This window comes from Cygnus olor, chromosome Z (genome assembly GCF_009769625.2).
Source record: "Cygnus olor isolate bCygOlo1 chromosome Z, bCygOlo1.pri.v2, whole genome shotgun sequence".
Taxonomy (NCBI): domain Eukaryota; kingdom Metazoa; phylum Chordata; class Aves; order Anseriformes; family Anatidae; genus Cygnus; species Cygnus olor.
The window spans coordinates 60672952-60690661 of NC_049198.1; the positions used below are offsets into that span (position 1 = coordinate 60672952).

General features: G+C 40.2%; 1 protein-coding gene across 3 annotated transcripts in view; it reads right to left on the bottom strand.

The window, feature by feature from the left end:
* The window catches only part of GRAMD2B (GRAM domain containing 2B), a 33249-nt gene extending 24658 nt beyond the window's left edge, over positions 1-8591 (bottom strand). For 2 of the 3 annotated variants that reach the window (XM_040541466.1, XM_040541467.1), the window contains exon 1: positions 8354-8573. In XM_040541466.1, coding sequence (XP_040397400.1) covers positions 8354-8445 — 92 coding nt within the window. In that variant the 5' untranslated portion in view covers positions 8446-8573. Of the gene's footprint in view, positions 1-8353 lie in introns of all 3 variants that reach the window. The other variant, XM_040541465.1, reaches the window with a different exon arrangement.
* Positions 8592-17710: the final 9119 nt, after the last annotated feature.

Sequence of the window (17710 nt, forward strand, 5' to 3'; positions counted from 1 at the left end):
CTTTTACTGTGCAACTGGAAAGCCAAACATTGTCACAGATCATCAAATCGGGAAGAAAATGAGCTACAGTTACCTTACTCACAAAGGAATAGCAATCTGCTTTAACAGTGCTGTAATAGATGTTAAGGATAGCCATAACGTATCCCAGCAGAGTATCTTTGGTATTTGTGTAATTTGACATCATACTTGGTATATAGCCTGTACTCAAGGCTGAAAAGTAAATGGGTAAAGCAGCTGTATGGCATTTCTTACTCAAGTATTTTGTATGACAGATATACAGCCAGCAGAGGTATTTGCACCCAAGATGGAAGACAGCAGGAAAGCATTAATGAAGAAACAGAGGTGTGAAATCCTCCATGAGGGAAAGGGTCAATTTATTAATACAAATAAGTATGAACCAGGCTGAGATTCAGTTGCTTCAGGTTGTTCGAGGTGCAGGCTAATTCTCTTCTCATTAGATCATAGTCAAATATGGCATAATGATGGCAAAATTATACAGTGGCATGTTAGCTGAATATCATACGCACGTGGATGGAAGCACAGACATATATACCACGTGCTCCTCCATGCATTTTTTGGATGAAACTGGTCTGTGTACACAGGTGGAATCCTGATGTCAGCTAGCATTGATTGTCAATGGCTAAAGCCTTTATTATTATTATTATTATTGTCTTATTTTTTATATAAGTACTGAATTTCAGAATTATTATTTCAGAACAATTTACCGTGTTCTATTTCACACTTATCTCTAAGAATAGAACTACCTGTGAGTGTTACAGGTGTCTATGCAACTGTAAGTTTATTAAAAAGATGAATGAAATTTTTGAGTTAATACTGAGCAAAAAACCTTCCAACACTGTCAAGGATAGAAGAAGTCTTTTTTTTTTTTCCCCTCCACTGACCAGCCATTTCACATAATAACCAGATCAGGTTTTACACCACCTTACCACTTGGACATCAGCAAGATCACTGTGACACCACAGACGTCATTAGCAAGTATGTAAATTCTCTGCTCTAAATACCATCTATTATTAACTGGCTGTATTCCCTGTCTAATCAAAACCAGACTGCTATCAAGTTCCCTAGACAGAAAAAAAAAAAAAAAAATTCCCTGTGCTCTGAAACGTGATACACAATAACAAGATATTTCATTAGGTTAACACTAGCACAGGAACATAAGCCATTTAGCTCTCTTGTCTTGTCAGGAGTTTCCCTTTCAGATATCCACTTCGAAAAGCAAAAGCCTGCTCAAACACATCTTTGCTCAACCCCACAAGACCCCCATGATGCAGTTTTCGTGGGAGTCTCAGCAGGGCGCCCAACAAATATTCATCTGAATGTAGGCATAGACAAGTCAAACACATGAAACAAATCTTAATAGACACATTTCTGGGGAAAAAAATAAATAAGTAAAAGATCTCAGGGGAAGATACTCCTTCATTTCTACTTTGGACAGGAGCATGTGCTTTTTTCCTTCTCCAGCTGGCTAGCAGCCTTTAGTTGGGAAATTTTTCCTATTTCCTAGTTCTAGCCTACCTTATCTTCTAACCCAGAACAAGATAAAAAGCAGAACTATAATTCCTATTGAAGAAGAAATGTGCAGCCTTTCATTAAACCACATTTTTATCTTTAGCTGCCACAGGTGACAGGAAAAAGGGAAGAGAAAGAAGAAAGAATTCCTGATCTATGGTTTGTTCAGGGTGCAGAAAAAAAAGAACAAAGGCACTTACATGCCTGGGCTACCAACTGTTCTATATCACATTAAATTAAAATAAATACTGCAACTGTACACAATCCATGTGTGCAGTATGACCTCACAGGGCTGTATCAATTAGATCTGCTACGTAACTCAGGCAAAGGTGATACAAATCTCTCTCTGTATCTGCACAACTGAGGCACGATCACCAGAGCACACGTACAAAGGTTTGGCCTCACTACCTGAAGCTACATCTCTGTTTTGGAGGAAGAACTCTGGAGCAACATGCCTCCACATGATAAAAGACTTGGCTGCCAGCATTAACTGTGTTTCTGAAAAAAAAAATAAAAAATTAAGTAGTTATATCAGACTGCATTAGGGTTTAAGAAAAAAAAAAAAAAGCAGCAGACATCATCAGTTATATTAGTGACTGCTATTAAGAATGCAGAACAGTTAGAGATCATAGGAGAGGTTTGGGAGTAATCCTACCAACACCTTTCTTTTTCTTAAGTGGCAGGGGAAGGAATAAAGCCATAAAACAGGAATCACTTGCTCAGAACATTGTTTCATGGCTCTTTTAGAACTATGGACTCAATATGCTGCATGCAAACTGTCTGAATCAATGTATGGTGAAAAAAAAATCATTTTCTTTCTTTAATCAGGGTATTAACAAAAAGAAGAATGACTTGGTTTGATCATGTAGCAGTTTCTTTCATACCTGGAATTGACAACAGATAATCCACAATCATCAATGAGATTTCTCTGTGGAAAAGGCTACACTATGTTAGCACAGAAAATGTAAAAAAGTTATGTCAAGGGATGCCCAACTACAGCTTTTGTTGCTTTAGGATTCCCAGCAAGAACAGTACACATCAAGGCTTAATGTCTAATTGAGATGAAAATGATTATCTAATTGTGTCCATCTATCCTGTTTCACCACGCTTTGATCAGTTTCCACCCTCGATAGAAGGTAAAATAACTACTGGAGGCTCCCTGCTCACCAAGGGTCTGGCAATGCTGAATTTCCCATAATTATCTCTGCAATCTATGATGATGATGATCATTATTATAATTAATTTTTCACTTCTGTTTCTTTTACAGACTTGCTTATATGTTCATGGAACAGGCCCAAAGAATGTAAATACACATAATACAAAATATATTATTTCATAGTAGGAAATACTAGCCAAAGATGACACAATGGGCCTAACCAGCATTAATCACAACAGTGCCTTGGATTGTGACACTGCATATAAAAAACCATTTTTCTTCCACAGTCTTGGAAAAAGGTATTCTTCTTAGAACCAGATGTAACACATGGTGACCAAACCCCTGTGAGGCCAGCTTGCCTTTCTGTTTTCTGTGTCACAGGACACAGAGTCTGAATGCCTTGTAAATCTCTTCCTCTACTTTGTGGAGCATTTCCACAGTCCACATGCTGTCCTCCACCACCTGGCCTACAGCAAATTTACATGGATTCTAAAATTCCCCACAGTCGAATGGACTTATAATTTCATTATACACTGCACTTTTGTACTATAAAATTCCTTCTTGTCCAGAAAAAGGTTGAACAAACCTAAATGGCTCTTCTTGAACATAACTTCTTCTTCTACTGTAACATAAATGGTAACTGCAAAACTACTATCAAGATTGTAGGTGGTCTATCTTTAGAAATAGCCTAAACTAGAAAGAAAACAAAACGAAACAAAAACACACTATCTACCAGTAAGGAGAAAGGGTGTATTAGGAAACCTAGCAAGGGGGAGGGAAGCAGAAGGTAGACAGCCACTAGACAGTCTGATGGGGCACACATTAATAGTCTGCAGGATTACCTTTTAAAGGGAGTTAAAATCACCCGTTAACGAAGAAGAAAAAATGCCAGAGTTAATGCAGCTCATTTTTCCGGGAAGAGACTGCATCATTTTACCAGGGTACCTAACTGTAGCATTTTATCTGCCATTATTTGCCCAGCACTCTCAAACTTTGAGTTTCTTCTATGGCAAGATTCCCAGAGGGCTAAATCACTGAAGTACCCACAAGAACAGATCTTTGCAATGGACACACCTAGATAGGATTGATTCCTGGGGGGCATCAGGAACTGCTATTTCATAGTGAAGTAACTAGAAGGCTTTGCCCATCCATCCACAGAGGAGGAAGGTGTCAGCCTGCCTCTACCTCCCCTATCCTGCTGAGTTTCTCTGCTGCCTATCTGCAACTTGCACGTTATTTCTTGCCACTCTTTCAGGGAAGTTTATTAACCTTTCTCACCTTGGCATGCATGATATTTTTCAAGGATGGAGGTAGAAGATTTAGTTAAACGAAGCGAGTATTTTGGTATAGAACTGACAGTCAGTTACCGGGTAATTAAGAAGAGGAAAACGTGTTCTCTTCGTACATACACTACAATCCTGGTTCTCCCTTTTATTCAGGTGTCCCACCTACCTGCACTTAATTTCATTACTGTAACAGGCACCCCAGCATGAGACAGCACACTACACGATTTTACAAAGAAGAGGCAAGGGCTCTGTGCAGAGGGCTGTCCAGGAACAGCAGCCCATGTCCTCCTAGAGTCTCCCACTGACTCTCCTTCCACTGTCAGGAAGGAAAAACAGATGTTTTAAATATTTGTTTACAACTTTCTGGCAAGAAAACATGAAAATGTCTCTAATTTTGAGTAACTCGGAGATGATCTAGAAAAACCAAGATGTTTATTTCCAAATAAAAGTGGAGGAACAGGCATGAACAGCTTGTCCTACTCTCCTGTTATGTTCAGAGAAGGAACTTTCTGCATTAGGACAGTATTTGAAGAGACCGCTGCTAAGCATCCTAGCTGGATCCAGACCTACCTATCAATTTTGGTTAGAATAAAGAATATCTGCAAAGATTGACAGACCAAACACAACGTGTCTCAGGTGTAACAGCAACACAAGTCCAAAAAGGTATGCCAGTTATATATATCTGTCCTAGCCAAAGGGTTTGACACCTCCTTCAGCCACAAAGGAAACAGAGGCTAGGGAAAGCTCTAGCTCTAACGCTGCCACTAGCTGAACTGCTTTGTGAGTTTTCTTCTTTTTTCTCAGTTTGGCTTAGGTCACACGGGTGAAAGCTTTCCAGTGGATCAGCGTAGTAGATGGACCAGGCAACAGCAACATATGGGGCATAAAGACCACTGGTCTCAGCAGCAGCACCACTAAGTAAGTACATGATTTCAAATCACTTGACTGCAACATTTATGGGGATGGTTTTAAGGTGAAAATACTTTGATACTATCTTTGTGCATCACCTGTCAAACACCAGCAACAAATCCCACTGCCCAAAGCTTATCCGAAAATGGTATTATATTGTCAACAAGCAGTTCTGGTAGACCACAAATAACCAGTAAGGGCAGCAGATCTGGGAGTATTTCAGGCTAGCCAATGTGAAGGACTTCGGTACAAAGAAAATGTCTGTTCAGATTCATGAGGTATGCATTTACACATGGCACAATTTTTTAATTTTTTTAACTTAGAGCATGTATATAATTTAACTAAATAAGAATGAGAAAAAAAAAAGAAAAAAGTAGGAGCAATTAAAAACAATTATCATGAACAAATGGAGGTTGTCCAGATCAGAAGTCTCATTTCTCTCACAACTCAAATTTAAATGTTCCACTTTGCAATCCTAGCCTTCTTTTCAGATCACACAGTACAATTGCCTCTTAAAAAATAACAAAGAACTAAGAGGGAAGTATTAAAAAATACGATACTTAAAATGCATTAACAGGACAGAATGTGAGTGTAGGCACACATGTACATCTTTCTCCTCCTCAAAAACAAACAGCAGCAAAAACAAACAGCAGAAATTTAGCTGCTGAAAAGGGGTTGATCTGTATCAGATGTTACAGCTTTTAAAGAGTAATAAATAACCTCCACTTACCTCTGTGCATATTCTATTTCTCTCAAGTAATATCGTTAAGGACAAAAGTTAGTGTGCTGTGATTACGTGCAGGTCAGCCAAATAATTATTTTTTAACTTATCAGTTGACAAATAATTATGAGTTAACATCTGTTATTACAGCATAACACAGAAAAACACCATAAAAGTCGCATTCTGTCTTTTCCCAGAAGTACATAATTTGCTTGTAAGCATTTTCTACTGCTTTCAGTAGCGCATTTTCCCCAGGATCTACAACCTATTTTAGCTCAAAAAAAATTGAAAAAAAAATCTAGAAGATTCTACATCTTTCAAAGGCTCAGCTCTTCATTTCTTTAAATTAACTGGACATTACCTTGTGCCAGCAACTGTAAGAGGACAGAACATGTCACTTAATGTTAGCAATATCTTACCATTCAGTCACTCAGTACCCTGCCCTCACATAGACAGACTTAATGGTCTCAGGACAAATACTGCCTGTAGTGGAAACCAGAAACTACCACCCTAACTCACCAGAAACAAGTATGTGTGAGAGGAGAAGGATGCTGACACTGAATATGAAGTGCTCCTTATTACATCTCTGCCACTTCTCTTTAATACACGGCGTTTTGTTTTCAGAGATACAACTTCTGTTCCACCAGCAGTCCCTGCAGTACGGCTAATAGGTCCTTAGACAAGTTGAGCACCACCACAAATGTCCCAAATAATGCACCACAAGTCAGAGAAATAAATGTCTTCTGAAGACAACGCAATGGTTAACTCTCTTTTGGTGCCAGGCCATCCTAGAACATAGTGGTCATTGAAGACCACCTGGAAGGTGCTTTCTGACCATGAACTTTTGGCTCACTTGGGAAGAACTCCATTTAATGACGAACTTTCCATGCACCACTATTTTGGATGTGGATAATGACAGCACACATCTTCCGTTCAGTGATACCTCTGGGGTTGTTCAAGCCCCAGAGATGAGCTGCATGCTTTGCAAAGACATGCCTGTCACCAAATATGCTAGAAAAGTCAATTTTCTACATCTATACGAATGTATTTAACTCTGTGTAAAGTTTCCTGAGTCACTAGCAGATAATCTTCTCAGATTTAACCTTGAAACAAAATAAATAAATAAATAAATAAATAAATAAATGGATACTTGTACAGCTTCAATCCGTCACAGGCACCTATCCCCTGGGGAACTGTTGTGCTGGCGGAAGCTTATGGAGCCACAAAGTCCATCTCTAAACTGAACAACACTTTAGGCATTCCTTCTGGAAGTGCAGATTAGCATACACATAAATCTCTCTCCCCTGTGCATTGGAAAATGCTAAAAGATTCCATGAGCCTCCACAACTCTGCAAGGGTTTTTTTTTTCAAGCAGAAGCCAGCACGAGCCCTGTTGGTTGCACACTGTTTCCTGGAAGTACATGAAGGGAAAGAACACCCCACCCTCCCATGCACACGCTTATTTAAGATATTTAAAAAAAAAAAAAAATCTTCAGTGATTCAACTTTTTGCTAGCTCAGCTCCGAGTGAAACAAAACCAAGTCATGGCCCTTGTTCTTCATCTGAACAATCCCGCCTGCAGATTAACTTCAGCCAAACCGAAGTTACTTAGTTTCTGACGTTAAGTCACGGTCAAATAAACACAATGCTTCTTCAGGGATCCACTTCTCAGTTAAAGTAGGATTGGCAAATAAATTCTAACTTTGTTTCCAGCTGTGAAATGTTTAAGTGATTCTCTGGTTTATGACAAAGCATTTCAACATCTTCCGATGTATTCCACAACGCCCGGTGTTTTTACCCTCCTGCTGCCTAGGTTAGAATTGCTGAAAACTTTGTAGCCAAAGACCACCATGCTGCCCCCCACACGACACCTACGTTCTTCTGAACAGCAAAAACTGAGGGCTAGGAAAAGGGCTGTAGTTACGGAGACTTCTCCATTTATGACACTGGTTAAGACTAACCTCACTTCTGAAAGCAGACTAGATCCAACTCTGAAAGATTAAATGCTTGGGGACAAAGAAGAGCATCATGTAAAAAATCTGATGATAAATTCTCTCTAAATCATCAGGTTCCTGGCCCCATTCTTAAGCATGGAATCAGATATGGATCTTGCATACCTGAAAAGCTTCGTTAGGTTCATTGGCACAGTTCTGTGGTGGGGATCAGGACCTAAGGCTCGAAGTAAGAGGGCTCTGAAGTTTAGGGAGCTACACCTCCCTTGTTACGTGAAGTCTCTGATGTGGCTACACCACATGGGACAAAGGACATTTAGAAGAAACCTGGGTTATTGCTGCTCTCCAACCAGAAAGTTATTTCTGGCAACAGATTTCACCGTGATACGTATTTTGGGGATACAGCTGCTTGGGGATCAGGGACACAACGCAAAAAAGAACCAAACCCACAGACCTCCGCAGACTTTCTTTCCAGAAAAGGCGCCAGTTGCTGGTAAGTTGCTCTCTTGGAGCCTGTTTAAGATTAAATCTTCGTGCAGAGTTTTCCTCCGGGGAGGAAAACCCCCAAAGAAAGGGAGAAAGCGACTCCCCACCCTACGCCCCCTTGTTGGCGAAAAGCTGCGGGTTTTCCAGCGCCTTCTTTCCCCGGTGTCAAACTCCTCGCACATCGACGGCCATCACCGCGGGGTGGCAACTGGCCGGGGGCACTCGCCACCTCCCTCCCGGGCTAGCCAGGGACCCGTCCCGCCTCCCCTACATCTCCCGTCCCGAGCAGAGGCCGGGGCTCCCCGCTACTCACAGCCGCAGGGCGCCCCTGCATTCCCGCCTGCCGCCGGCCCGCCCAGCCTTCGGCTCCTCCGCCTCGCAGCGCTGCTCTGTCATGAGCACCATGGGCACGACTTCTGCCCCGCTGCCTCAGGGCGATCAGCCGCCGCTTGCTGGCCGGGCTGGGCCGGGCTGGGCAGGGCCGGGCCGTGCTGCCCCCGCCCCAGGGCGGGCACTGGGGAGGCGGATCCAGAGTTATGGAGGCTGAACGAGCAAATGGCCTCCGCGGGGCTTTGTCCGCGTGTGGAGGCGCTGAGGGGAAGCGCTGAGGGGAGGCGCTGAGGGGAGGTGCTGAGGGGAGGTGCTGAGGGGAGGCGCTGAGGGGCGGCCCGGCACACACACACACAGACGCAGACACAGACACAGACGCAGACAGACACAGACAGACACACACACACGCGAACACACACACACACACACAGACACAGAGACACACAGACACACACACACACACACACAGAGCCCGGCCTCCCGCAGCTTGGATATTCTTTCCACCTGCCAGCTTCTGCCGGGATTTTCGTTTTCCTTTCTTTTACGGCTGGTTTGTCAGCCCCGGTAAACCACCGAGTGTTGTGTAAAGTCAGACGAAAAGTAACAGCTTCCGCCGCCCACCCGGTGCTCGTCAGGTCGAGGGGACACTTGCTTGCAGCCCGGCAGAGTTTGGTGCAAGCCATCTTGCGTGGCAGGCACGAAATATGAGCACACACATATGGGGGAAAATGCTTTCCTTATATGGTTAAAACCTGACAAATAGTTCAGTTTGAGGAACTAGTGTTTCCACGAAGCACCGCAACGCAGAAGGACAGAGTCTGTGGTTTTAGGGACGTAATCTAAAAAAGGCCAACCTTGGAATGAAAGTTCCAAATAACATCTCTAGGAAAAGGTCAGTTTTCATGGCTTAATGCATTAGAATATATCAATGGAATTAATAATAGGTTTATCACATTTTCTTCATCTACACCCATCTCAGCCACCAGATTCACAGGAGGTAAGGGCAAAACACATACAGAACTGTGGTCTCTGTGGATATCAGAGTAGGATATAGATGCTAATGTATCTTCCAGTGGCATTAATAAGATTCATAGACGCTTGACACTTGCACAGTATTTTGAAAAGTGAAAGAACTAAGCATTATGTAATGTTGCAATATATTCAGGAAATGGCTAAAGAAAAACAAGTGTTAAAGGTTAAAAGGATCAGGACTGCCAAAACTGGTTGGACATCCTGCAGAAAATGTGAGATTAATTTCTGGTCTTAACTAGACTGGATGAGTTTTGCTAGCTCCAGTCCTATAAAATGTAAACTCTATGCACCAAGCTGTGTGGAAAGTAAGAATTTTTAAATAGTTGTATTTCTGGGAGAAACCATTAACTAATATTTAGGTATAACAATGTGAAAACGAAGGCATGCGTAGAAAAACAAATGAGCTGTAGTTATAGGAAACATTACCCTAACCTGTTAGGTTCTGTATCTGTGAAACTTTGCTGCCTTATCCTCCCCTGTGCAGCACCTGAGCTGGTTTGGCATTCCCTCTGTCACCAGTGTAGGCCAGACACAACCTGTGGCTGTATAGTGGTGTCCTGTTTATGGAAAGGAAAACAGAATAGGCCCCACTTCAGTTGTATGGGCTGTGAGTAGAGCTGGAGCTGAAAGGCAGGGTTGTCTGTCTTCCTGTGTCTGATAGGATCCAGGACCCTGTGCTGGGATGCAGCAACCCATGTGAGGCTTCGGGTTCCCTGGGAATTATTCTCACTGTCAGTGAGCACTACCACAGCATGCACTAGCAAAAACCCAAGCACACTTGCTGCAATCCTCGGTGCCTAAAACCAGCAGAAAAAGTGGCTGCTTTCCCTTTGTCTTGTTTTTGAAGGCCTTTCATTACTGGGATGCACTGAAAATGTATCAGTTACTATTTTAGTTTTCTTGTGTAGCTCTGCTCCCTCCAGCAGAATAATGCTGATTTACAGTAGGTGAGAGTCTAGCATTTAGATATTTGAACAGATAAAATCATTTGCCTTTTGAACACTTTGGCTTTCAATCTTTGACAGATTTAGCTACAGCAGAGAAATGCTACTGCTGCCTGTTTTGCTCACTCCTCTCCAGAGATTTCTGCCTCGACCACAGTGGTTAAAAAACTGGGAAGAAGCTGCTTGGCCCCTGCAGCTTAGTCTCTGCCGTTGTAGTTTCAGCCAGCTCCATTCTCAACGTATGCAAAACATTCTGCACTGAATAGTCAAGGTATTTACTGTAAAAAGAAAGTGGCATTCAAATAAATTGATGCCTGCAGCACAGACACTAAAAGTGAATCCTTACTAGATACTTTATCCCATATCATGGTATCTTAACCCTTGTCAGAGACTTGGTTCTGGCAAGTTTTCAATACATGCCTCTCTAGTGATTCTTCCATATTTTGTTATTCTCCTTTAATATCAGTGGAAGTAATAAGCAATGGTTCTAGCTTGTTGGTTTTGGAGGATTTGAAAAAGAAACTCTGTGGCCAGCCTTTGTCAAAATGTGCACAGTGCAGTAACTCCAGAGCAAAGCGACATATTCCAGAGTGATAAAAATCGTGAATGCCAGAATTCTCAGTAGTAGAGAGAGAGAGTAGTAGTACGAGAGGTGTTATATTAAACTATCAAATGTGTAGCTGGTCATGTGGGTGGAATATTCTCAAAAGCTTTATGCTTTTACTTTTATATGCTACAGCAAGTCTTAAATATGCAAAAAATCACAAAGGAGCCTTTACTGTACAGGTATAATTGCTGGTGTATAATAGATACAGTAAAGTGAATATGTCAAGATGAAGCCATCAGCAACAGAGACCTGTTGTGTGAAAATCTGAACTGTATTTTTCTAGCTGGTGAAGTTCAGATTGGGGAGAGAAAAAGAAATTAGTGTGTTAAAATTTCTGATTACTGTTTAATACCTGCAGCACTAGTGATGCCAGGTAGGCAAAAATTGACATGCTTTTGCTCCGAAGAGTCTAAACTAAAGGGTCAAAGTTTCAAAGGAGGTCAGGAATACCTTTTTCAATAAGTAGGACCTTAAAATTATGTATAACACAGCGAATGAAGAAAAACTAGAGCTGAAATACTAGGAAAAGCTTTTGTTAAAAAAAAAAAGAAAAAAAGATACGTATGAAAACAGTAAAATTGAACTGGGAGAGACTCACCAAGTCATCAAGTTCATTCCCTATCCCTACTCCAGTGTTTGCTATCATCATCCATAGGAAGTCCTCCTTAATCTCCACTTGTCTTGAATGACATGAGGAAGGGAAGGGTAAAGGGGCCCAATGAGACACACCAGGAAGGTCAGTATAAAACAGCAGTAGGACTACCACCCATGCCTAGGGATTCTTGGATAGGACATTGCCAATGAAAGATTTAAAAAAAAAAAAAGACAATCTATCTGGAAATAAACTGGGTCAGAGATTGTGATAATCAGCATTATTTAACTTGTGTTTTTATTTCAGTACGGTAATTAAGGATATTCATAAAGTATTTCTCAGTTTATATGGTGGATATCAGCATGCCTAATGTGAGCAAACTTCCTTGGGACAGAACAAAGCAGGAAATGACTACAGTGACATACAGGGATATATATACATGACTACAGTATATATTGAGCACATATCTATCTACTCAGTAGAGAATTATTCTGTACTTGTTTGTGCCATTCCTCCTCCTAAGTCCACAAGTTTTGCTTTGAAAGGTAAAAGCCAGAAATACTCTTCTATCTGTTCCTCTCAGGGTTACAGTTGATTTCCATGTTAAGAAAATTTTAAGACTGCATAAAACAACTTTCTAGGAGATGGATGTCCCCATGTTGAAGATGAATTTGACTACCTAAAGCTTGGTCTGGTGTCTTCTGCATAATTAATGAAGTGTGCTATCTGAAAGACTGTACTTTAATGTTTCATTTGCTATACTAGATGCAGAACAAAAGCTTTTCTACTTTAAGCTGAAAGCAAATCTGATCTAAAAGAGAAGCCTGTACTACAGTAAGTGATGATTAAAATAACATCATTGAGTTTTATCTCTCACAGCATATATTATTCTTTCATATCCTTTGTCTTTTACAAATTTCAGTACAAAGTCAAATAGTAGAGAACTTGTAGGTAAATTTGGCTATTATATTCAGTGCAATGAATTTCCAAACCGTAGTGTTACAGTCTAAATGCTTTCCATGAATGAGGTGATTTTTATCAGAAATGTCAATTGGCAAAGTTTCTCAAAAATGACAAAATCAGGTGCAATAATAAAAAAAAAAGATACAAAAACATACAGCCTTTATAGTACCTCAATACTGGTACTTTTGAATGGCAGACCACATCTCAATTTAAGTCTTTTCTTCAGTTTTCTATATAATACTCTGCATTGTTAGGATTCTGTAAAAGATACTCAAATGTCTTGGGAGCCATTAAGTGATGAAAGAACCATTAAATAAATCCTTATATTGCTCTGTGGGAATACAATAGGAAAGCAGATGTGTGATAAGTAGCATATGACTAGGAGCTGTGATAGTATGAGACACAAGTTAGACACATCTGAGAAGATGTTGAAACAGTAAGAAAAATTCATTTCCAGAATGTATGTAAACCACCTGCAGGCCACAGTGAAATGACTTACAGCTTGGGAGGTGCAGACTGCAAAAGAGAAAAAAAATTATATGCTAAAAGAGTGATGCAGCACTGGAGAAGGTTACCCAAATAGGCTGTAGACTGTCTATCTTTGGAGGTTTTGAGTCTCAGCTATACAAAACCACACCTGACCTGATTTAGTGTTGGTGATACTCCTGCCTCAAGCAGGAATGCTCAGAAACATCTGCAAATCACTCAGCATACTTGAAGTGTGCTCAAAACGAATGGAATAAACCATCATTGTAAACAGTCAGTACAAGATAACTAGTGCCAGAACAGAGTGAGAGTTCTGTGAAGGCTAAAAGGCAGTTTTGGCCAGCTGATCCCCATTCCCTGCCTGGATTAAGATTTTCATAATTTATTCATTTTTTAAAAGTGTGAGCTTGCTTTATAGAGACCTCTGGCAAGTGATAGGTTTCATCTGATCATTTTGCTACAAGTCATATCAACTTATACATCTCTGTTTTTGTTTAAAGGAGCCTAGATTACTGTGTTGGTTGTACTGCCCTTCAGATAGGGAAGCACCTGGGACACGTGAACTAGGCTGGCTTTACAGCTAGCTGGAGCATTTCTCACCACAGACAGTGAGGCATGCTGAGGCTGTTCATTGTGGCTGAATACTGAAGGAAGTGGATGCAGCAGACTACACTGCAAGTATGCATTGTAGCAGCCAGCAGGAAAAAGCAGAAACATTTTCACAGAAAATTTATGGGGTATTAGTAATATGGTGTCAGCCTGCCTCGTAGTGAATGTATAATAACATTGCATATGTACTCCTTCAGCACATTCACTGTCATTTCAATACCAATGTCCTTCACACAACTTACTGCGTAAAGTCATTGAAGACACGCTGCACACTTACACAACGCATCAAAAGAAAAATATGGAAAGGGGGGGTTAATGGCAATATACAGCCTCAGCAAAGCACAGTGGAAGTGGTAAAGCAAAGGAACATTCCTCTCTCCCCAAATCATTCATGAAAACTTTTTCATATTCTGAACACAGCAGCCTTGGTACATGTAGTAGTTTTCTTGCTCTCTACGTCATCTCTAAGTCATTCTAAATCATCTCTAAGTCATTCTTGCTCTCTACAAGATGGCATTCAGCCAGCTGGCACTGCTGAAAAGCACAAGTCACTGTCTCCTCATATTTCTTGAGAAAAAAAGCAGTCATAGCATATTTCCCAAGCAATACATTGCCCTGGATGCTTCATGGATGGCACTGTTAGAATGCGGTGATGCCTAGATCTTGACACTTATAATGAAAGTACCAAATCCCATGGCAGTAAAATTCATTTCTTTTCTGCATTTATGACCATCATTTAATGCTTTAGCCAGGTAGGCAGGAAGAGCTAAGTAAAAATATCGCTTCTTCTACTGTGGTGGATCAGCTTAGCTTGATTTGTTTGTAAATATCCAAAGGAAATCCCGGGTGTCATCTACGTGTCACTTTTCTTTGTGTAGATTATATGGACAAAATTTTCAATCCAGGTGCACCAGTATGTTACGGCATCAAACAGATTACATGTCTAACTAATAATGTGCATGCATGTATGCGGTTTTTATATCTGTGTGTCATACAGGAGTGTATATATACATACACCTTCTTGGACCACATATACATGCATTTACACATTCAACGTACATCTAAATTTGGTGATCACTTTGTGAAGAGAATCATTCAGTCATCTGACAGTCTCTGAAGAACAGCAATATGTTAAGTATGTAAGAAAGTGAAAGCTAGCACAGCTTCCTTGAGGATACACTGAATCTTCCAAAAAAAAAAATAAAAAAATAATAATTATATATATATAATAATATATATATTGTCCAGACTTTCCAGGAGCTTAGAAAGGTATTGCTCTTATCCTGAGGACAGCAAGCTTAAAGTGAGGGGAACAAGAGAACAAGATGACATGAGAAAATTCACGATGCTATGGGTTCTCACAGTCTACATTGGAGGTGGTTGTGAATAATAAGCTGAATGATAATAATTACTGGATGGACTTGTGAGTTATAAACCGGATGAATTTACTGTTTCATCTCACTCAGAACCAGGAGTTATATTATTCTGAGGAAAATATTACCTAGGTACATCCTGCATAGGAAGGCCATACAGGGTGAGCACCAAACCCCAGATACAAACCATTGAACTGTGAAGTGTTTGCTGGTGTTTCAAGTGCTCGTAATTAAGCTATAAAGACCATGTAATATGCCTTTTGGAGTGTGGTAGGTATGTGCTTATCTCTTTAAATTTACTGCTTGGACTTGTCTGAACTAAGCCTCAGTCTCACAACAGTGCATTGAATATGTTTCTGAGATCTGTAATTTCAACATAGAAGAAATTTTGTTAAAAAAAGTTCACAATCCCATATAAAAATCTTCAGAGAGAAAGCCCAAATGTATGGATCCTTTGTTGTACCCAAACAAAAATGCAACTGCAATAAAACAGTCATTACATTTTATGTTACAAATTGTGTTACAAATATGTATATATATTTCTCTTATTCTGCTGTAGGAAAAATATTAATGGCAGATCACAGATGGAAAACACTAGTGTTTAATTAACTGATTTTTGGTGCATCACATTGACAAATCTCTGAAGATGACAAGTCAAGAGGACCCTTTTGACTTCCATTCCTATGACTATGCCTTTAGAAAACATAATTCTTCCATATTATACTTTTTTTTTTTTTTCTGATTTTTTAATGTTACCTAGTATCAATGAATGCCAATGGCCAATGCTGAACCCCCACTCCCCCACACCCCCACCCCTTTTTTTTTTTTTTTAAAGCATCTGATATACTTAGATCTTTTATGCCTGCAGTTGATTGCTGCTAAGGTTGATCTTAACATATTTAGCACTATGACATTCACAGAGTTCTTGGTCACTAGTTCTGATCTAAATTGCTGAAAAATCATATGTCCTTGTGTTCAAAGTATTTTATTTTTTCAGATTTGTTCTGGAGGTTGGCCAAAAACCGGAAGGCTTGAAGTTTATCTAAAGCTTAGGAGATCTGGATGCAGAATATTGACTCACGTTATAGAGATGGGTTCCAATGGGGAGGTTGAAATCCCCATTTCAAGCCATGGTGATAAACTGTGAGCTCCCTAGTCTGAAATGTTAATAACCCCATGGATGCTGGAAAATTTGTGCTCATCTGCATGGTGCCAATTACAGTGAGGTGCAAACGGAAGTGTATAATAACTTGGGTATATTAGCAGTTTTGGGCCTCAGGCATGAATAATTAGGATGAACAGGAGCAATCATTAATACAGTTAAATTGCCTCTGTGGATACATCTTCATTTATGGGAGATATCCTTTCAGAAAATAGGACGGTATTGAAAACAGCATGTAAAACCACAGAGTCTGCATTTCTTTTTCCCAAGAATTGTTCCCTTGATTTTTCACGTGCCTCATTTTAGATAAGCATATAATGACTGCATCAAACACATGAAAAGCAAGTTCAGTGAGAACAAGCCCAGTCCAGCTGCTAAGCTCACAGTGTGCAATCATGCATGCTTCTTATTAGGTTGCCTTGTATTTACAGCCTGTTATTCTGTATTTTCTGCTGATGGAGGTATAGTTTCACGCAGAGCTTTATGGTCATAAGATTCCTTCTTACTGGAGAAGCAGTTGAATAAACTGGATTTCTGGAAGGCCTGCCCCCTGCCACTTGGTACTTGGCAGACAGGTCAATTATTGAGAAACACAAGGCAAAGGACTCTGTTCTTTGTAAGGGTTGGTCATGTTGCTATCAGAGTGTATATGGTAGCTTTTTGTGTACCAGTTATCTAGCGGTAAATAAAAAGTGGGTAAATCTGCCTGCTCAGAGTTCCAGGCTGGAGAGAGAAAAGAGGGCAAACTTCTTATTGCCCAAATTACAAGTGGTTAAACATAACCTACTTGTGTTCAACCCTCTGTCCACCACTGTATTTACTCTGTACTTACTTGCCTAACTGGAAAATAAGAATAAGAGAAGCATAAAAATACGTATGTGGATGTTGTTTTAAAAAGCAAGCGCTAATTAACTACTTCTAGGTAAGAGCCCCTGAGAGCTCTAATTAAAACTTCAAATTTATGGTTCCTTATTGTGTGTTCAGACTGTTGGGCATTATCTCTCCGACATTTGAGTCGGAAGAAAATACATTATACAGGTATAGTATTAAAAAGCCCAAATAACATTTCACAAGGGGAAAAATGAGGCCAGCAGACTTATTTATACTCGTGACCCAATTAGTGATACAAGCCATCACCCAGCTACAAAGAAATTTAATTTAGTCACACAAAGAATAAATAGAGGTGCTCCCTGCAAATCAGTCTTCAAGGTGGACATGAGCAGATATGAAAGGCAGAGCTTACTAACGAATTTTCATGTTGGTTAAGGAACAATAAATATTTAATGTTACTTTGCATAGCTTTTTAAAGATAATTTATTCATAATGGGTTAACATAGATAGTGGTGATGTTTACCTGTCCCTCTCCTGCAGTAGATGGGAAGGAATGAATGAGGAGTGCGAGCAACCTCTGACTCTGCATTTCCTCATTTATCTGTGCTGTCTAAAATGTGCATGATTTGTCCAGAAATCTTCCTTACAATGAACTCTACCTCATTATAAGTTCACAATCCAACAAGTCCACACTTCTACAGTAAGAAAAGAGATTTCACCTTGAAAATCATTTGTGATTGT